This window comes from Rhinolophus sinicus, chromosome 1 (genome assembly GCF_057876585.1).
Source record: "Rhinolophus sinicus isolate RSI-liver-muscle chromosome 1, RSI-T2T, whole genome shotgun sequence".
Lineage (NCBI taxonomy): Eukaryota > Metazoa > Chordata > Mammalia > Chiroptera > Rhinolophidae > Rhinolophus > Rhinolophus sinicus.
The window spans coordinates 23,760,901-23,785,218 of NC_142501.1; the positions used below are offsets into that span (position 1 = coordinate 23,760,901).

At 41.8% G+C, this 24,318-nt stretch overlaps 1 protein-coding gene across 2 annotated transcripts in view; it reads left to right on the forward strand.

The window, feature by feature from the left end:
• The first annotated feature begins 5,226 nt into the window (after window positions 1-5,226).
• Window positions 5,227-24,318, forward strand: part of NTN4 (netrin 4) — a 95,033-nt gene continuing 75,941 nt past the window's right edge. For both annotated transcript variants that reach the window (XM_019732200.3, XM_019732201.3), the window contains exons 1-2: window positions 5,227-5,735; window positions 8,514-9,043. In XM_019732200.3, the coding sequence (XP_019587759.2) occupies window positions 5,681-5,735; window positions 8,514-9,043 (585 nt within the window). In that variant the 5' untranslated portion in view covers window positions 5,227-5,680. The remainder of the gene's footprint in view (window positions 5,736-8,513; window positions 9,044-24,318) is intronic.

A 24,318-nucleotide genomic window follows, 5' to 3' on the forward strand; every position in this document is an offset into this window, starting at 1 on the left:
AGTCCACGACCCTAACCACTACACCACAATGTACAAGATATAAATAAAAGGAATCACCCATACTGTTTACTATTCTTTCATCCTCACCAGGCCATAGGCAATTGTTTCTTTTTCTATTTCCCTACATTTTAAAAGAAAGTACTAATTTGACTCCAAGCATCTTTTCATCAATGTCAGAAATAGCACCATGTATAGAAAGTTTTAGCTAAGAGCTATGGAGAAGAGAAAGTGTTTAAAGTTTGTGTCAATACAGTGCTGCCCAGAGTAGCTATCTCTGTAATAACAACAGAAATGTTCTTGTTTGTTTGAACTTTCTAGGCTCCATATAATTAATTTAAACATGAGAGAGCATGCGTGCAGTTTTGTTTTTTTTTAAAGAAAAGTACCGCTTACCTTCTTGGAAGAGCACATGTATTTTCAAAAGCTCTCACTCCCTTCCTAGGAATGAGCAGCTGTAGCCAGGAAGCACATGAAATAAGAAACAGTGCCAGTGGCAGAAGGCTTAGATTAAAATTTAAGGAAATTCTCAAGATGATGTTTTTAAATGGCATTTGAAGGACATAGACAGGGTAGAAAACTAAACATAGGATTATGTCAATGGAAACAATTCATTTTCTCCCAATACTCTTCTAGTTCAAGGAGAGGTAAGGTCATATTTGTAGAAAACTGATGGATAGCAATGATTTTTTAAAACAATCTGAAAACCCATGTTCTATCTCCTGTGTGTACTTACTGAATGTAAGTGTAAGTTTGGCACTTACACCCTTTATATCACTTTCTTTCTCTTTAAATGAGTGCAAATATTCCTGTTCTTTCCCACACATGGATGCTTTGAGGATAAATGGATCATGTTTATAGTTCCATGGAAGAAAGATACTAGGTATACTAAAAATAAAATCACTATTTCAAAGTCCTTCCTTCCCTTGGAAGTATATAGGAATACCATGTTTATACAGTGTTGTTGAAGAGTCAAGTTTTCCACACAAGTGATTTTTATTCAGAAAACAAATACTAATCCCATTCAGGACTAACAATTTCTTTTTAAAATTTTAACCACTTTTCAAATTTTACGATTTAACTTTGTTAACTTTTGTTCTTTAAATTAATATTTATTGAATGCTTACTACCTGCAACATATTTTAATGGAACTCTTTCTCTGGTTAAACAAAATATATTTTACCTTTTATTAATGACTCTTCAAGACATCAATATATGAAAAGGGAATTTTAGTTTGCTTCAAGCCTAATATCAGCCAACATCACTGTGGGGGCGGAGCCCCAGAGAGTAGTTTCCAGGCTCTCGGCCTCACATAGACAGGTGCTGGCTCAGGTAGTAAATGGCCAACTGTGATTGCATGGCCATCAGCTGTGGCTAGTTGGCCGTCAGCTGTAACCAGTGAGCCATTGGCCACAATATAACTGCTGTGGCTACGAGGAGGAGAGGAGAGGAGAGAGAAGAATGGGGGCTAGCAAGAAGATGGCGGCTGGGCTGGCAAGCGTGGATGGCGGTTTGCGGACAGTGTGGATCCAGCCTCCAGTGAGAGTATAGTGCCGCCAGAGAGAATATAGTGGTATGACTCCCCTACCTATGGCTCCGTGGGTGTTCCTTTTTGGCCTCACCATATCCTGCGTTCTTGTATGGGGAGCGGGAGCAGAGACCCTGCAGGCCTCCCTGCACGACAAATGGAGCAGCGAGCAGGGTCGCCCCGCACGACAATCACAAAGCTGCTAATGCATTTTTAGCCTACAGAAATATAAGTCCTAGACCTAAGTAAAGGGAACTACCAGTTCTGTTTTATTCTACACTGATCCAGACAAACCTGGAGTTGAATTCTAGATGCACAGTATAAAAGCAACACTGACAAACTGTAGTATATCTGAAAGAGGTGATTAAGATGGTGAAAGGTTTGGAAATCATACCACATGGGTGATTAAACAAACACTTGGAGAAGACAATAGTTAAGAAGAGCAACAAAACTTGACTTCAAATCTTCAAATACCCACAGCATTATACAGAGTAACCAAGACATGGAAACAATTTAAGTATCCTTTGGTTGGATAAAGAAGATGTGGTACATAGTATATACAATGGAATACTATTCAACCATAGGAAAGGATGAAATACCGCCATTTGTGACAACATGGATAGATCTTGAGAGTATCATGCTAAATGAAATAAATCAGATGCAAAGGGACAAGAACCACATGATTTCACTCATATGTGGGCTATAACAAATAAAAATAACAAATGAACAAACAAAACAAACTCATAGACAGACAAAACAGAAGCGTAGTTACCAGAGGGGAAGGAGGTTGGGGAAGGATGAAAAGGGCAAAAAGGATCAAATATATGGCGACCGAGGGAGACTAGACTTTGGGTGGTGAACACACAATGCAATATACAGATGATACAGAATTGTACACGTGCAACTTATATAATGTTATTAACCAATGTCACCCCAATAAATTTAATTTATAAAAATCTTTAAATACCTATAAGGAAAGAAAGTGGATCTATTCTGTTTAGTTGCAGACGACTAAACTGTAAACATAGGTAGAAATTTAAGATGAGAGGTGTCCTAGTTAAATAAAACAGTACCCAAAATGCAAAGGGCTGCTTCTGAGGCTTTGTTTACTGAGATTTTTGGAACAAAATCTGGATGACCATTGGACAGAGATTTTGTGGAGAGGGTTCCTGATAGGGTGAGAAGTTGGGCTCAATGATCCCTAAGGTCTCTTCTGATGCTGAATATCCTATGATCCATTAGGAACCTCACATATTGTACTAAGTTATAATAGAGTGACAGCTTCATAGCCTTTTGGTGCTTTGCCTCTGCACTAAAAGGCCTCAGACTGCTGTGGGTTTTTTCGTCCTTATGGCTACTTATTATAGTTCTCTCATCCTCCTTATTACCAGGTTGCCTCAGCTCATTCCTTGTTTTAACGACATCCTGCTCCGTTCTAATTTGTTAATTCTAATATGCTGTTGCCTAGGAAAATGGCATAACCAAACTTATTAACATTGCATGAATAATTTAAGTGAAGACCTAAGAGCTTTCCCATGAATAAAGTTTTTGGCACGTCAATTTTTTCTATCTATTTTAGTTCTTAAAGGCCCTTTTAGCTTTCTTCCAAGTTCTCAGGAATATTCTAGATTTAATTTGTCAATTATGTGGCTTCTGGAAACTTGTTGTTGAAAATCCATAGGTTTGTTAAGCTTCCTACTAATTCATAAATTTTTTAAAAATAAATTCTGAATCCATTACTGAAATTTTCAAAAACAATTATAGGCAATGATACATGTATCACTGAGTAAGATTTCCTTATGCAGGCCAATTTTTCCCAGATAGCTTCTTCAAAATGAAAATAGAATTTATAACTAAAGTAGAATTAAATTAAATTAGAATTTAGAACTAAATTAGACTATACAACCAAATGAAATTGATTGGAATGCTAATTACTTTTCTCTCCTGAACTGCTTCATATATAAAGTATTGGTGTAAAGGGACAGATTCGTTTAGAATATGAAGAATCATTCTGATTTCACTGTTTTTTACTTAATCCCTGTTTCTTAGTATATAGCCATAGTTTTATATAACTCAGTCAAAAATATTTAATGAAAATTTACTATATACCAAATAGGTGTTCTCAGCTAAGAATAATGAAGAATATAAGAAAAACATAATAATGTTTTGTGTAGATTATAAAAGACTGCTTTACCTGTAAGAAAATGATTTCCTATCATTTATTTGGTAAAAAGAATAATTTGGAGAGTTGTTTGGTTTCAGTGACTCCATCGGGAAGATTATCTATAAGCTATGAAAAAAGTCCTAATACTGCTAATATTTGAAAACCCAAAAGCTTTATTTTCTAAAGTGTTACTACACATTGCATTCCCATACCATTTGCCACTTCCCACTGTTGACTAGAAGAATAATTTTGATGTCTCCCAAATGGATGATGCTGACCTCACCCCAGTTTCTCCTGTGAAATATAAACTTCTTATATATCCCCAGCGGAGTCATGACAAATAATATCTACATGTGCCCTAAAGCTCTGAATTTTTCTCATCAGTAACACACACAACTGAATGATATCTGTAAAGTAGTCAATTTTCTGGAAAATATTCAAAGGCATAAAATGAACACTGCAATAAAAAATTGCTTTTTACTTAACTTTTGCAAATTTCCCTGGATGTGTACATCGAATTATGTTGTCGTAGAACTTGCAAAACAGTTCCAGACTCAAGTGCTGTTTAATCTCCTTCCATAAGCAGCAGTCTTGAGTCATTCTACCCGCAATTAGCTACTTGGGGTTGCTACTAAGTTCTTCCCGGTAACTATTTCACAGCATTATTGTTTCACAGCACAAGACACTCTACAGGGCGAGCGTGCTCACAAGGGCCGAGGACCTGCTTTCTGTCACGCCCCGTCTCTATACTACGATGTTCTTCAACTGCCCACCAGCTAATCCTAAAACCCCTTTCTTTCAGTACCTTGAGTTTGAAATAGGGAATACGTTTTATGTCACAATGGATATACCTGGGATAAAGTATTGATTGTTTAGCTGAAATGTCCGCCCCCACCCACAAAGGCGGCAGAGAAGCAGCGAACACCACTTAGCAATTAGTGCTCTCGGACACCGGTCACCTCGGGCTGGGTTGGGGGCTTCCTTCCCCAGGTGGTGAGACTCCTGGAGAAGGGGCGGCCGGGGTGCTGGGAGAGAGGGAGGGCTTGTCTTGCTGGGGGATGTGAGAAGTAGGCGCTAGCCTGTTTCGCGGTTTTTTAAGCCCCTTGGCATGCCCTGACCTGATCAAGAGGGAGTCAACTGCTCTCTGGAATGTTCCGGGAGAAGGTGGTAGATTGCTTCCCAGAGGAGGCCTGTGGGTGCTGGAGGGCACCAGGGGGGTCACGCAGGGAGATGCAGGGCGAGCGCCAGGAGGGGCACGAGGGAAGCTGGGGGCCGCGGTGACGGGCGTGCGCGGGGACTGAGGCGGGCGGGACCAGCTGGCAGCGAAGCAGCGGGGGCGGCCAGCGGGGCGAGGGGCTCTCTCTCCCCCGGCCGCGGTGGCGACCCTGCAGCGCGGGCTGCGCCGCCCCGGCTGTCAAGCGAGCGCGGGGAGTGAGGGGCGGGCTGGAGGAAGGGGTGGAGGTGCTAGGGGAGGAGGGCTGGCACCGGAGCGCCGCGGTGTCGGTGCAATAAAAATGCATCCCATGGACCTGCCCATGGAAAAGGACGGCACCGAGACGCAGCAGCCAGAGGAGGTGGTAAAAGCCGAGGAGGACGCCCGGGCGGCGGCGGCGGCGGCCGGGAAGTGAAAGGTCTCGCAAAGTTCAGCAGCTGCTGCGGGCGCCGAACCCCGGGCTAGCGGCTGAGGAGCCCGCAGGACCGCTCCGCGGGGCAGAGCCGCCAGGCCGGCTATGGTCCCGGGGCTCCCGCCGCCCCAAAGGTGCCCCGGCCCCTCCAGGCCGGTGCGCGAGAGTCACCCCACCTCCCGGCGCGGCCCCGGCCCGCGGCTCCCCGCCACCGGCGCGCACTGACCGAGCTTGGCGCCCCAGGAGGAGGAAGAAATAAAGAGCCCCGGTTCCTCCCAAGGACTGTTGGCGCTTCATTCCGCAACCGAGAGGGCTCCGCTCCCTCCCGCACCCGCCCGGCCCGGGTCCTCCCGGCTCCTCCCGGCCATGGGGAGCTGCGCGCCGCTGCTGCTGCTCTGGGGCTGCTCCGCGGTGGCCGCAGGTGGGTGGTGACTCTGCCGGGCCCCCACCCCCTACTTCCATCGCTCCTTCTGTTCTCCACCTCGGGACTCGGGGGTGCAGGGGAGTGCGGGCTGGGAGCGCCGAGCTCAGCTCCCGAGGATGGAATGAGTGGCCATGTTCCGCCTCCTTTCCCCGCTCTTCGCAGTTTAAAATACTATTGATTTTTTTGCAACTGCGATGCACATGCCCTTGGATCACCCGATATCCTGGGTGCGCCCTGCCGGAGATACCGCGACCTTAGTTTCTTTCTGGGTTTGGACTAGTAAAAAACTGCCTTTCCACTTTGTGAGGGAACAAAGGACCAAGCTCGCCATCCCCCGGCACTTCATGGCCTGAGGAATAACAGGGAGGGGTGGCCCAGCGACCCTGGGCGCGCGTGGGCCGGGGCCGCTCTCTCGTTGAGAGCGATCGCCGTCGTCCACGACCTCGTGCTTGGTACTAGGGAGCCAGGTAGGGGCACCTGGGGCGGGGTGAGTGCCCTCTCACCGGGTCAGTGGCTGGAACGCAGTGAGACCCGGGTCTGGGACGGTCGGTGGTGATCACTTTGGGTTGCCCAGAGCTGGCTGGCCGCCCCTGGGGAATTGGTACCCTGGCCGAGGCTCCGCAGGAGGTCGGAGGCGGGTCTGCTCCGTGTCCCGGTAACTGGACTACCAGCAGAGGCGTCGTCTGCTGCGCGCTCTCTCCCTCTCCCATTCCGGCTTTCTTGGGCTGCCCTTGGCCAACCATTCTTAGCTCGCCCTTTCTAAATTCCGGAGCCCCTTCTGTTCCTCTCCCTCCCTCTTGAGGATCACCTGGCTTCCAGTTGGGCGTTAAGTGCAGCCCAGTGTGTGAGGGGGAAAGAAAGTGAGGAAATCATCGGTCATCCGGTGTCTCAAACACATCGCGCTCCAGAAAGGGGAGTGTGGGCTGGAGAAACAGACGGGTAGATAGAAAGCATCACTGCTCCCTTCCCTTCGGCTTCTATCACTCTGCCCCCAGAGACGCCGGCCGGCAGTAAAAGCCAGGCTTTAGAATCTACATCCCAAACGAGTCAGGCTCATAACAGCATCCTTGCTATACATTTGGCTGATCACTTCTTTAGTGACCTCCAAGTGTTTTGTCCACCCATTATTCATCCGGCTCCCATCTTTTCTGGACTTCTGATTAGTTTCGGGGCATTTGAAATTATTCAGTACTTTCCCCCAAGGAACCGTTAAAGGTCTAAGATTTTACTTGAGCTCTTCCTGCTTATGTACCCCGCGTGGACTTACACGCGCGGCCCCAGTCACAAAGTGAACTTGAATAAACCTTTCCCTTTTCAAACCATGTTATGGCAAAAACATGCAAGCAACCAAGAGGTTGTAAATAAATATCACAAGCCAAGTGTTTCAAGTCAAAAATACTTGTACGGGCAGTATATGATTTTCCCCGAAATGCTTTACAGGTGAGTCATAGCACATTGTGTGTTTGGGTGATCCCAGCCACGAGCAACCTCTGCTCCAGCTCATCGGAACAGTAGCATACAGAGTCATCATGCACACTTGCACGTGACATTTTAACAGTCTGCCTCAGGAATCCCTTTCTCTTGGTTGCAATGTGGGACTGGTGACCATCCGTGAATGAAATGTCTCTGTTGTAGTCTAAGCTGTCATTTGGCTTCTCCAACAGTATGGTGATAACAGTTCAGAGGTGCTCCCTCTTAAGAAGCAGAAATGTTCAATTAGCCAGAATTTGGGGTTTGACTTTTCTTTCTTTCCCTGTCTGTGTTAACGTTTAAATAGATGATTTTGCTTAAAGCATTCATAATTAAAATGAGAAGCCCAAATTAAAGGATTAGAATATGTAGTCAGGATGTTAATAAGTGGATAACGTTTATCATTGTAAGTAATTTTGAAACATTGAAGTCTGTTGGACCTTTGTTTGGCTGGAAGTGCATGTTTCTTTAAGAAGGTGTTTTAGTTCACGGATAATGTTTAAAGGTGCTGTTAGTGGCAGCCAGACTGTAAACATTCTCCTGTTAAGCAAAGGTAACTACTATATAACCTATCACAGGTAGAAGCACTCAGAAGACGAAGAGCATGCCAAATAAGCTTTTCTGCCATTTAGCAGTTTAGAAGTTATATTTACTTAATATTAAAAATATATATGGCGCATTTGAGCGCCAATGGCCTCTAGCTTTGCCTCCCTAAATGAGGTCCCATCATATATTTATTAAATACTTCATATTGCTTTCCCTAGGGAATCTGTCCCTTCATATTTTTGGATAAAAATATGATAAATTCTACATTTCCTCCTTAATACATTCTTATAAATATGTGAGATAATACTAAGGACTCAAATTATATTAGAAAGATTTAAGTTGGCTGATCTTAAAAACATTGTTCTTTGATATTATGATGTCAAAAACAAGTCAGTATATTTCAAATATAGAGAATGTTTAGAAAGCCAAGTACTTGACAAGATTTAGGCCCATTATCTTTACCCCAGTGTTTCCATTTTCCTTCCTCTTGCCCTTTACCTGAAGTGATTTTATCGTCTTTCATGTGCATTTTACATCTGAACATGAAATGTGCACACACATGTACACACTCACACATATGCAGACAAAACTGCTCTGTAAATGCAGACCAGTATTCACGCTCAAATTTGGTAGAATTTCCTCTTTACTGAAAGTCTCAAGTTCTTTGGGGGATAACTTGATTATTGAAGAGGGACTAGATGGACAGAGAAGCTTTCCAGATGGGCTTGTCTTCAATAACATATGCTTTCCCTTCCCTAGGACTGAATGGAGTAGCTGGAGTGAGTTCCCGCTGTGAAAAAGCCTGTAACCCTCAGATGGGAAATTTGGCTTTAGGGAGAAAACTCTGGGCAGACACCACCTGTGGTCAGAATGCCACGGAACTGTACTGCTTCTATAGTGAGAACACTGATCTGACTTGTCAGCAGCCCAAATGTGACAAATGCAATGCTGCCCAGCCTCACCTGGCTCACCTGCCAGCTGCCATGGCAGACTCGTCCTTCAGGTTTCCTCGCACGTGGTGGCAGTCGGCTGAGGATGTGCACAGAGAAAAGATCCAGTTAGACCTGGAAGCTGAATTCTACTTCACTCATCTAATTATGGTGTTCAAGTCCCCCAGGCCGGCAGCCATGGTGCTGGACCGCTCCCAGGACTTTGGGAAGACATGGAAGCCTTACAAATACTTTGCAACTAACTGCTCGGCTACTTTTGGCCTAGAAGATGATGTTGTAAAGAAGGGAGCTATTTGCACTTCTAGATACTCCAATCCATTTCCGTGCACTGGAGGAGAGGTAAGGGTACACGTTTAACTCTACACTGTAAGTAAGGTAGAAAAATGTTACCAGCCCACATTTTTTTTAAAGCATGAAGGTTTACCTGTAGCAACATGAATGAAATTAGAATTTTTCATGAGCTTTATTTGTCATAAATTATTTCTCACCCTTAGACATAGACGTGTAGTCATTTTCCAGCAGGTGGCCCACTGGCTCAGTTTAAGTTGGAATTCTAAGATTTTCATTTTTTCAACATCATCACTTTGCCTTAGAGGTTTGAAAGGCTAAAGATTTTGCCAGCCGGACTACTTACTGTGCTTCTGAAGGGGCAGGAGTTACTGAGACAGCCTGCTCCTGGAGCCCGTGCTGGTATCTTCCTGAACCGGTTAACATAAATAGGAAGTAAATAAAAATAAAGCCAAGGGAGAAAACAATCTGTTTGTCAGAAGAATACTTTGTATAACAGTGGCATTTTGTTGTTGTTGTTAAGATTACAAGAGTGCATAGCAAACAAATGAAGATAGTTTCTTTTAAGATACAAAAGCTCTTTCTGTATTCATAGACACATCGCCAGTTTAGGATCTTATGTCTATCCTGGGCCCAGGACCATCTCAATTTAATTCTACAAAACAGCCTCCTTAGCTACTAGTCCAATTTCTGTGCAGAATTTCTCTTTGTTTCATATTTTCCCTCCTCTAAGAGGGAAACAAGTCTTTTTAACTTATATGGATGTACCTAGATGTACCTCCAGATATATGAGAACATTCAGAGAACATTGGGTGAAAGCAGATTCAGAGAATAAAATATCTTCAACATGTAGATCAAGAAATATCGATTTGGAAAAAAAGAGAAGACAGAGTATAATCTTCTTAATTCTAGTACATTTCACGAAGACACAGACTAAATAGGTGGTTCTCAACTAGCAGTGATTTTGCCACCACCCCACCTCCCAGGGGACATCTGGCAATATCTGGAGACATTTTGCTGGGGGGAGGGACCCTCCTGGTGTCCCTTGGGTGGGAACCAACGATGATGCTACATCTCCTATGGTACACAAGTCAACGCCCCTCCCATTCCCAACAAAGAATTATTAGCCCAAAATGTCACTAGTACCAAGGCTGAGAACGCCTAGACTAGTTGTGAGGCATACATCCAACGCACGAGGTACAATGGCTACAGAGACTAAGATAAGCACTCTTCTGGTGGTCATTTATATTACTGTTCACAGACTTTCCAGATGATAGTATTTAATAAGCATTTATTGAGCCCCTACTATGTGTCAGGCACTGTACTCAGTGCTACCAATTCTGCCTTTGGTTTCGGGAGAGGGGTGCTTGCCAGGAGCCTGATGAAAAGGTTGGTGTGGGACTTTCTTCCTCCTACCACCATATATGGGCTTTTGCCATATGATCCAGCTGCTTCCTCTGTGGGCACTCTACAGACCAGGAATAGTGCTGCTGGCACCAGCAACAAAGGATGTGGCACAAACAGCACACAGACTGTTTTCCATTCTTCTTCATGGTCCCTCAAGTTGGCTTAATATTGTAAACCTGTGTGCACCTGGTCGTGATGGACATTTTTAAAGATACCAGGACAGGAAAGAGACAGATAAGTTGGACTCATTGTTTTCTTATGTGGAGAACACTTTGTGTTGCAAACAAATGAATGGCTTGAACTCTCAAATTGCTTTGGAATCGATCCACAGGCTCATATCAGCTCCCTAACATCTCAGTGCTACTGGGCCATGTGTATCCATGAAGCAGCAAAAATAAAGTTTCAGTAACCAGATGGCAGGCATGCTTGCTTAGCAAATATCGCACTGAATGTATTCCAATGGCCCAGCAATTACTTAGAGATGACTAAGGTAACGTTTAATCTATAGCAGAAGCAAAATCTCGTCTTCTTGAGAGTCAATCTACGTGTTGTCATCAGTGCTTACATCAAATTTCAAGCAGATAGAGACTAAAATTTGTTAGATAGTTATTTCAATGTGCAGTCACCTTTTCTATCCAGTTTCAAAAATTTTTTTTCATTATAGTTGTTATTTCAGCTGACTTATATAACAAAGGCAAGAAAAACATCAGGGCTACCTAGTTCCCTCTAAAGCAGTGTTTGCAAGTGTACACTAAAGAAACCATCATGGAACTTCTTCCCTTTAGAGGACAGGTTTGGGAATGAGTCTCCCTACTGAGTTGGAGAGTAGAAGAAAATCTCCCTCAAAGGAAGGACCAGAGCAAGCCTCCCTGGCAATGATTATTACCTGCCTCTCCCATATTGCTTTGGAATATATACGATTACTTCTGAGTTATGAATTAATTTTGCAGTATACTTCTATATCTCAATCCCCATCTTTGGGAATTGAGGGATCAGAAAAATAAGCCAATGAACCTAGTGTCAAATATTTTCTCCAGGGCGTTTCCTCATATTTCATTTATTGCATATTTGTAATACTATAGACCTATATCTTGCCCCATTCTATATAAGACTTCTGAGGACTTCTCTAGGTATTATCCTACTACTCGGGCCAACACAAATGTAGTCCAGACTTAATTTGTGTCCTCTGTTCATTCTAAAATACTTCTTAAGGCTTTTAAGGTCTTAGAGAGCCTATAGCTTCGTGTCTAAGAAACCAGATCTCTATATCTTCAGAATTGAAGGCACCAGTCACCTGAAAGAGGACTTACACAATATGGGCCTAAAAATCCACCCAGAAGAACACTTTTTTAAATCAAAGTTAAGTCTGCTACATAGAAACTTCCTAAAGCCGCCAGCAGTTTCAAAGAAAGGGATAAGGTTACCCTAAAATGTGTCTCCTTGCAGGAAGCAGATTGAGGCTCAGAGGTAAAGTGATTTGCCCAAAAGCATACAATTAGTTATGTGACAGAGTTAGGACTAAATCACAAGTCTTCTGACCTTAAGTCTAGTGCTTGTTCCATAAAACTAGGGTCTCTCTTGTTAACCACCAAGAACCGCTAGCAGAGAGAGGTATGCCTCTCTCTTTGTTCACACTCACAACCGGTTGCTATTCATTTGGCTATGACATGAAGGTAAAAAGCAATTTGCCAAACAGCTTTCTCCTGAGAAGGAATGTCCTCTGAGATGTCAGTGGTATTCTGGGAATAAACGGTTCCATGGCCAAACCAGGTTGCGAAACACTAACTGGGTTTAACAAAATTAAACATTTATAAATATACATACAGGCGCTTGTAAGTATTCTTATTATGTGTCCTGTAGTCCCAAGTGGGAAATATAGGATATGACGTTCTCAAACTTATTAAACCATGGAACCCTCTTTTTGTAGAACTCCAGTTGCTATCTCTCAGAACTCCAGAGACCTCCAGGGCACCACCTGGGAAATGCTGGGGTGGCGGCATGACGTGCTCCCAAAATCCTGGTAAAAGGCACAGACTGGGGAGATGTTGTTCAAGGGATACAAAGTTTCAGTTATGCCAGATGAATAAGTTCTGGGGAGCAGCTGTACAGCAATGAGACCATCGTTAACAAGACTGTCCTGTATACCTGACATTTGCTGGGAGGGTAGAACTGAGTGTTCCCACTGCCCACAGGCAAACAGTGGCAGCCCTCGGAGCTGATGGATAGATTAGCTTGAACGTGGTGATTATTTCACAGTGTATATGAATAGCAAGTGATCAAACTGTACACCTTAAATACATACAATTTTTGATTTTCAAATATACCTCACTATTTTGTTTAAAAGGTGCAGAGAGGCCTGCGGCTTGGCGTGGTTAGACGTCGAGGCTCTCTGTCACTGGGAACTTAGTCTCCTACTTAGTCGGAGCAAGAGAAAATAATAACCATGAAGCTAAAGATAACAGGTTAATTAGGCTTTTTCAGGATGCAAAGGAGCACCTCTGATCACGTCTGGGTACAGAACGCAAAGCCAAGTGGGGAGACGTAGCAAGCCGTTCTAGGTCCTCACAGTCAGGCCTCAAGGAACTGGAATGCAGGTCATCACTGTTTAGGAAGCAGCATTGTGCTAATAGCCCCAAAGCAACTCCAAAGTGACCTAGTAGTTCTCATCTCCTTAGAAGTGAGCATGGCTGCTCCCTGCTCTGTTAACTCAGTGTTGAAAGAACTCTATTCAGAACTGGATAGCAACCAACCAAACCACACAGACTTTTGAAATTCTCTCCAGGGCATTGTAAATTTATAACATTCGAAGGGAGGCAGCAGCACAGAGACACCAAGTACAGAGGGAGACTGGGTCTCAAATGAAGCAGTAGGCAAGGATTGTTAAAGCGAGTAAGGAATGTGTCCGTCTTATTTGTGCCTGTGTACCCAGCACATTGCTTGGATCACAGTAGGCAATTAATGAATCTGTAACTGAATGAATGAACAAATGAATACTGTGATAAGCACGGATGGGGTAGGAGAATATCCTTAAATGACACAGAGGGAGGAATGAATGGAAGCTTTGGGTAGGGGATATGATTCAGAAACCCTGGTTAACGTGGAGAAGCTGAGTTGGTAACATGGGATACGTTGTGGCTGGGGAAAGGCAATTAATGAAGGATCTCAAAGAATGTTTATTCGTCCATTTAGTCATCAAATAATTTTTGAGTTGCTATGTGTCTGATCCCATTGCAGCTGTTGTGGCTACAGCAGTTAACCAAAGAGAGAAAAATTCCTGTCCCCGTGAAGTTTAGGTTCTGGTGGAGGGAAGGGGGAGATAGAAAACATAAATTAAAATATACAGTATGTCTGAATTTGATACTAGTAAATACTAAGGAGAAAATGAAACAGGGTAGGGGATGGGAGTGCTGGCAGGGAAAGGCTTGCTGTCTTTAAAAGAGATTGAAGAATTTGTATTGGATGGAAGACACAGTGACGAGAACTCTTGAGTTTCTGGCAAGTTTTCAAGAGTGAACAAAATCTGTAATGAAGGGTCCCATTCCTTTCAATCTGTAGATATGGAAAATGAAGTTGTGTATTAAAATGACAAACATTGGTAAAAATCCCTCTGGCTAGTGTTTCTTAGAATGAGAGCATTTGAAAAGGAACCTAAATGTCATCCATGGAAAAAAAACACATGACTGATGAGTAATCTGAAGCCTAAAGAGATTTAAGTGATTTGTCTACAATTACTCAGCTGAAATCTGTATTTCCTGACTTCTAGCCCAGTGCAATTTCCACTAGACTAGGTTAAACTTCCTTTGTGCCAAGCCAGGTAGTGTGAAAGATTCAAAAACTATTTACATTCCTTTCCTTCGCAGTCCTTGCAATCTACTGGGTGAGAGATTAAATGGGATCATTTATGGATTGATTTATTAATTATTACGAGATAGGGCAAGATTGATTTCCCCAACACGTTGTACAGATAATATGCCTTTCAAAACTTGAGTATTTATTTGTCTCTTTAGGCCATCGGAAGGATTATGTTGTAATACCTCATGATAAAGTCAGTACGGCACAAATGTGCAGAAAATGATAAATTACTTAATCAGGTTTTTACAGGTATTTACATTTATAATGTGCTAAGCGATATTTAGGGTTTTTTAACTTAAAAGATAAAACAAAGCAATGCAGGAGTAGACGGCTTTCTAAGCACTGTTCTTTGGTGAGCTACTTGTTTCTTTAGTCATTGAAATCCGCTCATGCCTATTTCTGCAGCAGCAACAGTTGAGTCACGTGGCAGCTAATGTCCACTGAAGCCTTCCCATGTGTCAGGTGCTCTGTAAAGAGCACTGCATCCCTTATTCTCCCAAGAACCCTCTTGGTTGGGTATCAGCATTAAGCTCATTTACAAACAAAGAAACTGAGACCTCATGAGTTGAAGTAACTTGGTGAGAGTCAAATAAGTAATGAGCTAACCTGCGCCAGAACTGGAAGTATTAGTTTGCATTGAAATTATTTACATGATTAAGCTTTATTATAACTCCAAATGTTAAAAAAAAAAAACACAAACCTAAACTAAAACTAAATTTCTGTGGTAATTATTGGTATTGTATACAACTTACTGTTTAACTGATAATTTGTGATATGGTTTCATGAACTTTGCATAAAGAAAGTTGACAGTTTTTTACATTAGATGGGAAAACTATCTATAACAAGTAAAGATTGTTTGCAGTTAAGGTTACTCAAGATCATTTAAAACGAGCTATATGGGAACGAGAATCACAGTTCTTCAGTACCAGTTAGCGTACTTTTATGTAATTGGTTTGTTTCGGGGTCTTCAAAGGGGAGTACTTTTTATCTAGCTAGTAATTGCCTTAAGTAATTTTTCTAAGTTAGTCATCCCATGTATTAATGTTTCACTTTGAAGCACGTTCTCTGCTACAATTTTGTTGAACTTCCTTGAAAATAGAATATTGTATATATTTGTTTAGAGTACTTCAATTATCCACATCCTTCCTGTAGGGATGGGGCTAGAGATTTATAACAACACGTTTCCAAAAAATGCCTTTAGTTTAAAGAAAATCCACAGAGTAGTTATCAATCAAAATTATTTAAAGAAGCGACATAAAAATTAGAACCCAGAGATTAAATCAAACTTTGATTTACTGATTTCAAAAGGTGAATTGTTCCTCCCAAAATACCTTCTTTTCTAGCTATTAAAAAACAAAAAATCTGTTTAGCATCTGTTTGTTTTGTATTTGTTTGATTTGATGGTGTAACTTTGCCAATATTTGGTCAAAATATTCTGGAACATTTGAGACATCAGATTGTAAATGCTGAGTTAGTAACGAATGGTTCACATTGAATAATTAAGGCCGGACAGTGAAGAGTAGGTGAGGGGTAGGCATCTGGGGGTCAGGTTTGTCTGGGCACACAGGGCAGCTTCCCACCAAGGAATGGAGAACCCTACAAATCAGAATGTGGGGATTGGGGGATTGGGGACTGTGGAAGATGTGATTCAATGAATCACGCCAGTGAACATGGCGGTTATTGCTTCTGATCAGTAATCAGACGAGTCTGGTTAATTCTGATACCAAAAGTAACCAGAAAACTTGGTGAGTATAATCTCTCCATCCTCTGCACAGCTGTCCACTCTGTGTCACACACATGTAACTATGGCATCATGTCCCCTCTCTTCTACTCCTGTAGTGTTTGCTTCTTGAGGAACTTCGTCCGCTCTGTCGGTGTATGTGCTTTGTGGCTCCGCGCCCCCCAAACTGTACCTAACACACATCCTCTACAAGGCATAAATGTCTAAAAGTACATTTGTTGAATTGAATTATTTGAAAATAACTATACAATAATAAAACTGTCTATTAATTGTGTTGGATGTTACACATCTACCAAGTACTGATCTTTTCAAAGTAGTCATGATTCATTCATTCTTTCTACAAATATTTAAAAATGTCTCCTATGTCCCAGCCACTATTTTAGGAGTTGGGGATACAGTGCAAAAAGTCAAAAATTCCTGCCTTTGAGCTGACATTCTAAATGTAAGGTGCTAAACAAGGTGAAATATACAGAATGTTAGCTAGTGATAAGTGTAAGGGGGGCGGAAAGCCGGTAAAGGGACCAGGAAGTGGGGAAGGTTTTTTTTGTTTGTTTTGTTTGTAAGTGTTTAGATAGAGCTCCCAGGGAAAGCCTCACTGAGACTTTTGAATAAAGAGCTGAAGGAAAGCAGAAATGGGCAGTGGGCCTATCTAGGGAAAGAGCAAAGGCCCTCAGGAAGTCTGACTGGTGACATCAGGGCAGTGAGGAGGCTGGTGCTGAAGCAGAGGGGTTGAGGTGCAATATAGTAGGTGAGGTCAGAGGTCAAGGATAATGGGGAGCTGTGGGAGAAAATGTGGGTCCTTGTAAGTAGGTGTCCAAGATGGCACATAATGTACACTTGGATCAGTTAAAGCCTATTGATTATTTTTAGTATCTCCTATCACTCTCAAACAGGTCCTAATTTGAAATATAAGGTGTTATAGCTTTTACTCTGAATGATATTGGAAGCCATTTGAGGTTTTAAGCAGAGAAATGATACGATCAGTTTATTTTGAATGGGATCACTCTGGTTTGCATGTCAAAAAAAGACCAAAGTGGGAAGGAGAGGAACCAGCTAGAATGCTGCTGAAATCACTCAGGCCACACTTAATGGTGCATGGACAGAGGGTAGCAGTGGGAATAGTGGTCGAGTTCTGGGTCTATGTTTTGGAGAGAGCCCATAGCATTTTCTGCAAGGCTGGGTGTCGAGTGTGAGAGAAAGAGAGTAGTAAGGATGTTTTTCGCCTGAGCTGTGGAACCATAGAAAAGCCATCTACTGAGATGGAGAAGATGCTGGGGGAGCAGATTTGGAGAGGGATGCCAGGGCCTCGATTTTAGAACATTAAGTATGAGTTGCCCATGAGACCTCCAAGTGGAGATACTGAGTAGGTAGCTGGATTTGTGAGTTTAGAGTTCAGAGGAGAGGTTTGGACTAAATATATAAATTTGGGAGTCATCCGTTTAGAGATGGTATTTAAAGCTGTGAAACTGGGTGAGATCATCAAGGGAGTGGGTGTGGATTGGAAAGAGGAAGGTCCAAGAACTGAGCCCAGAGCAGGATCAAACTCACTTTTACCAAAATCACTTTTGCAACTGCCAAGGCTTATACATAGAAAACCAGTGTCACCAACCTATTGGTCCAACAGTTGTTAATTAAACAAAGCCACAACATGACTTACCAGTGGGTGCAAATTCTAAAATGACAAATGTGAGGAAAGCGTGAGAGCTGCAACCTCAGGTTTTCAAAAGATGAACCAAAAAGATGAACCTATTTAGGGGGAAGAGAAAGTACTGATTGGATAATGACTGATGATGGAAAAGAGAGAGGGAACAGCATGGGAGGAGAAAGATACACTTGAAAATACCATGTTGAAAGAGAAATGTTGATTTCAGGGACCTTTGAGTTTTAATTGTAAGCGGGCATTTTCCCGCCAAATCGCGTCCTAACGCGGGGCTTTTTTGACATTTTCTCGCCAAAATTAGACTTTCCATAAAATATTCATATCTTTCGATCTATTTGATATTTTTCTATGAAACTTTCAGTGTTTTAGTTTAAAAAGAGGTGCAAAATATGTGTTATTCTCGTCTCCCGCGCTTTGGTATAAAAAGCGATATGACGAGTTTACTCGTTTCCCACAAAAAATGTGTTGGGCCTCGTATTCATTTCATTTTGGCTCATTCAACTTTTCATCTTTTTTAGAGTCAGAATTTCAGCTATAGGAGCAATGTTTTTTATGGAATGCCCCTGGACCATTGCAGTATTGGAACTGAAATTAAAATATAGCGCTATACACATTTTTTTCTGCATAGTGTGTTGTGAAGTTTGATTTGCAGAATGTGATGGAGAGTATCTTCCTCAGGCAGGAAAACTGTACCGTTAATCCCATTTCAGTAAGTGTTGACATGTTCACAATGTCAAGAAACAGCTTATTAATGTTGAAATCAATATATACTACACTGATGTTGAATTGTTCTGTTAAGGGGAGAAGAGAAAATCAACACTTAAAGATCACAGCAGAAAGTGCAGTCACTGTGCTGGGCATTTTGCACACATCTCACTTTATTTCTAAGAAGCACACTCTTTTCCTGGGTGGTTTGTCTGGTTAACAAACGAACAAAAACAAACCACCGACCCTCTCTCGTCATATTTCTCCTCTCTTCCTAACCTTCCTGAAACTGAGAGAGAAGCAGAAGTCTTTCCACGTGTCAGCTATGTTTGCTGATGTTACTTTACACTTTATAATCACAGTTCCTAAAAAAACAAACACAAATTATGAAAGATATTCAAATGCTTTCTGCATGACATCATGTTTATTTGTGCTAACACTGTATCTTTTGGATGCTACTGAGACTTCTTGGTCTTAAAATTGAAGAGAAAATGTAATGACTCTCTTAATCTCCATTAAGAATTATTGTTTCTTTTTGTTTCAGCCAATCTGACCCTTTTGAGGTCTTTGAGGTTTTCCATCAACCCCTTTTGTAATCGATTCCTACATTTCTCTCATATCTTATATCCCAATAAATGACATCTGACCCTAGCCCCCACCTCCAAATAATAAGCAAAGGTCAACGGAGGACACGTCAAACCAATGCTGTAGTAGAACCAGGCACCTCACTCTCCAGGAATCCTCATCCTTGTTTGGGGTCCTAGCACACCCAAAGGGATGCAGCACTCACCCTTTTGTAACAATAGCTCCCTCTCTGATGATTAGCAAAGTTCAGAAAAATATAAGCCCCTGGGGGGATCCCTCCTGTAGGAGGGGGTATAGTGAGGAGATGTAGTTTGCAAAAAACAAAAAACAAAAACAAGATGATCGTCAACTCCTGCTTCCTGACTCCCCAGTTCTCTTTCCATGTGTTCTACCAGTTCCTATTTGTTACTTCTGGCCATTTTCCTTTCTAATTTTCATTTATTTCTTCCAACCATCTATTTATGTCACATTAGACCACTTCTTATATTTCCTGTCTGGCTGAAAAATACCTATTTGTCTGCAAAAAAAATGGACATGATATCTAGCCTGCCCCCATGATTTTCACTCTGGTATCTTCCATCAGTTCTCTCAACTCTATTGCCCCCTTGTCTTTCTGTCACATCCCAGTTCTAGATCAATCATACTGTTTACCTTCTTGCTCCTTCAGCTACACAGCTGAACTCTAATGGGAAAAATAGTAACACACTTGTACTGAGAGATGCCTCTATAAATTTATGTTTCCCAGTCTCAGTTTGGCCCTCAAACTTCCCTGGAAATCCTTTCTTCTTTCGCTCTCTTTCATTCCTTCAGTGACTCTCCTCTCCTTACACCCCTCCTCGCACCCATTGCTTGCTCTGAGCTAAAGGTCTTACCTCTCACCTGAGTGGGAAAATAAAACCTGTATGAACGACATCACTGTCTAACCCAGAAAAGCCCATTGAGGCAAAAAGCTGAGGCCCATTCTCAGTTCCTTTCTCTCCTCAGCCAGCTGCCGTCACTCACCAAGTCCTATCCCATTCGGCTACTGCAGTCTCTCTGGAGGCCGCACGCTTACTATCCCTGCAGCTATTATCCTGGTCCAAACCGCCATTATTTTTCATCAGTATACATCATTGCAGTCTTCTCCTGAATGTTCTATTCTGTCTTGCTTGCTCCCCAATCTGTTCTCTATACCACACTCTGGAGGATCTTGTTAAAATCCAAATATCACTTCCCTGCTTCAAACTCTTCAGGAATTCCCCAGTTCCCTCATAAAATAGTCCACATTCTTTAATGTGGCATCTAGGCCCTTTCTGAACGCCCCTTGGTGCCTCTTCTCTCTCATCACCGCCACTTACACCTGAGCCTCCAGCTGTATCTATGGCACTGCTTGTATTACGCCCAGGTGCCATGCTCTGTCTTATCCTCTGACCTGGGCACCCATACTTTCCTTTCCTGATGTGCTTCTCCTCCCCTCCCCCAGTCCTACCTCACATTCTCTTAGCTAAGTTGTCACTCAAATATTTTTTGGATGGATGGATTGATGGATAGATCATTCCTACTTATTCTTAAGGACTTTGCTTAAACTTCGCCTCTTGCCCAAATCCTGGGTTAGGTGCACTATTTGCGTGTGTCACACACGTGCATCACAGCACACGCTCACCGCTGTCATAACATTTATCACACTGCTTTGTGAGCTCCTTAAGGTAGTCCACACCATACTTTGAGCAACACCGTCTGGCATCTAACATGGTGCCCAGCATATTAAATATTTATCAAATAAACGAACTCTGAGGTATCATCTGTTAATATTATTGATAATAACTATTTATTGCTTTTTGTGGTTTGAAGCTTTTTTTTTTTTTTTGACGGAGTATCTGGTATGCAGATCCACTAAACAGTCTGAGAAATGACTTGCTAAGTGTCTCATAAGTTAGCCGTTTAGGATGACAGATCCTAAGGGAGACAGTTGATCAGTATAATTTCTCACAAGGACAATGCCATAGGTTCCGTCCCTTTGCAAATCCAGACCACTGGCTCTATTCCTAACCTGTGAAGGCCTGGGATAGAGGGTTCTAGTTTAGATGGAAAGGACAAATCTATCACCACCTCTTGAAAAAGGGTGGAAGTGCATGTAAAGGTTAACTTGGGGGTTTTATTTTATTTTCCATCAGTATTATTAGAAATGACTGGATAGAGGGCTTCGTGCTTCTGCTTCTGCAGTGTTTCCAGCTGGGATTTTCACAAGGCTATGTTCAGTGCAAGGGTGGTTGTTTTGTGATTCTGGGAAACAACTGCCTGGTGACACCTCTCGACACACTTGTGCAGTTATTTTTTTCCGTGGGATACACTGCCAAGCTTGTTACTACCTCTCCCTAAGTAAGAACTGCTATTTCAAGTAAGCCAAATCCAACTTACCTGCATTTATAGAGTTGGGAAGAGAAACTAGCTTTGAAGATAGAGGTTTAAATTTTTTTTTTTTACAAAAACCAAAAATCTTGTAAGCGATGTCTCTTTCCTGTTACCTGAACTTCACTGTAGTATATTTTTGCCTTCAAGGAGTTCACAGTCTGAGTGGGACTTTTAAATAACAATCAAAAGGTAGGGAAGGGAATTGCCATGGAAAAGTGCACATGTGTAAGAAGGTCATCCGTCAAAATGGTTGTACAGTATGGTATGGTGGGGAGTGAGGAAAAGAGAGGGGTCAGGGAAATGAGCTGGCCCTGGAGACTCAAGTCAATACAAGTTCTGGTGAGCCTTGGGCTCGATCCTGTGGGCAGTGGAGACCAATCGGCAGTTCTTCTGGGAAGAGATCACATAATCAGAACTGTTTAAGAAACACAACTCAGGGAGCAGTATGAAAGATTCTGGAGCAAAACTGATGGGATTACATTTACTAGTGTTAAACATAAATTTCTCATTTTAAAAATAAGCTGTATTGCCACCAGAGAGGTGTGACTTATCAGCCTTTCATGTGAAAAAGACCTAAGAGTTTCTGTTGATTGTAATATCAATACAAATAAACAATATATCATCACTGCCAAGAAAGCTCATGCAATCTTAGGCTACATTAACAGAAGAATAATGTCCCAAACAAAGGAGAGAATAGTCCTGTTGTGTTTTCTAGTCAATGCATAGCTGGAATATTATGTTCAGGTCAAGATATTCCTATTTAGAGAAAGCTGAGCAGACCTGGTGAGATCAATTAGAAACCTCTAAGTTGGTTCTCACCTCCACTGTCACCAGTCCAGTTCATTATATAATGAACAATTAACTTGGGATATTTCTCCTATGAGAGAGGATTTACGGATGTTCAGGCATTGCTAACATTCTTCAGATGTTTACAGAGAGATTAAATGGACTCCGATACTTTCAGAAGGCAAGAATATGACCAAAGAAAGACTTTCTTAAAAACTGGGTGTATCCAGAAGACAAAGTGAGCTCCCTTGAGTTTTTCATCCCATGAAATGTTTCAGCAGAGGCTGAATGATCCCCAGTGAGAGATGTTACAGAGAAAACTCATATACAGATTTGGAGGTTTGTCTCAGGACTCTCTAATTTCTCACCACTTCTGAATACACAAATTATTCCATAGAGTGAGTAAATGACTGAAGAAAAACCCTTTACATCCAAACTACTCCAATAGTAGAGGTCATAAGTTGGGTACTGCTTAGCTAGTCACATTAGTCTTCCTGCTAAGTAAGCAGGAGCCATCAATTTTGGTGTAATATTTTGGGGGAGAGACCATTTCTTGTAGAGTGAGTGGTCTTTCTTTATAACCATTTAACATAAGGAAGTTACTTAATTGCCAAAGAAAGGGGAAGTGGGGGGAAAAATTGAGTCCCTACTCTTTGAATCTCTATCTTATATTAATAGATGACATTTTATCTATAGTATATAATATTACTAGATGTGATGTTGTATCGTAACACTGGAGTTGGGAGTCCCGTGTCTAGTACATCACCAAATTCTGGTGGTTCTACCTCTAAGTTGGTTCTCACCTCCACTGTCACCAGTGCAGTTCAAGCTCCCTCACCTCACACTTGAACCTCTCAAGTAGCCTAAATGACTCTTTCTCTAATTTAGGGGCCTTAGAGTCTTCATTTGTAAATTGAATCAATATGAGAAAGAATAATGCCAGGCAAATGTAAATGTGTTTTATGAATGGCTAAGTACTATATACATATTAATTAATAATAATAATATAATTCAACTACATTATTAGTGAAGTGGACTTTTAGGCAGTTCATTCAGTCATTCAGCAAATATGTGGCTACCCACTATGTGTCTAGCAGTATCCCAGACTCTGGGGCTATAGCAGCAAACAAAAATAGACATAAAATGCATTCTATGTGTAAGCAATTGACTTACAAATAAACTTGCAGAACACAAATCATTTGTAAGCTTGGGACTTCCCGTGCTAACATTGGTCGACTGTCAATGTTTCCAAGAGGATCAAGGGTCTACAATTTTGCTTAGTGCTTATGGATATTTAATCAGAGAAGCGTATCAGTCTTGGTCATTTAGTAGTTGATTAAGTTAATATAAAGAATTATATACTTTTTATTAAAGCAGTAACCTAGTAGTCTTCATAGATAGGAAAAAGCAGACTGGAAGGAGTTAGATTTAGAGAAAAATGAACAAATCAGATGTACTAAGGACAATTCATGTCTCTTGCTTCTATATTTAGTTCTACATCTCCATTGTGACTCTAGAAATTCTTTTTAAACTATACTATGAATGTCAAGTACAAGATAAGGAACTAAGATTTTAAAGATATTTTTAGATGGCAATGTCACGGTCAGACACAAGTATGAGCTTCAAGTAAAATTTCTTATCAAAACTGAAAAACAATGTATCCACCTTCACCTTGTTGGTATTTCAGACTCAGGGAGGAATTTCCAAGTGATTCCAGTAAGTGGTTGCTCTGTAGTGAACTTAGAGCGAGTGAGCAGAGTTGGATTCCTGCTCCTCATCCCGATTCCCTATTTGGATTTGATTCTGTTCTTAGGAATAGATACTCTCTGTGATTTTGTATGGCAGATTCGTTGTTAAGATTAATGGTCTTTCAAAATAATATGTGCCCCCTCAAATGTCCCTCTGGAGGTCCTATTCAGCTTAGTTAGGGACTTATAACATACTTATAAGATTATCAATTTGAAATACTGTAACCAGAACTTGCAAGTACCTGTTTACGAAGAACTTGTCCCAGGCACACATGGAGATTCATGGACAGGAGTTCAGTGATGTATTATTTCTGCTCCTTTTTAGCTCTCCTTTAAAAGCCCACTTGGTAAAGCATTTAGCTACTTCTGGATGGTCTAGAAGACTCTGTGAGTGTACCCAGGAGGATGTGTTACCTATGGAGCTGGCCCCTGGTACTGTCGTCCTCAAAGG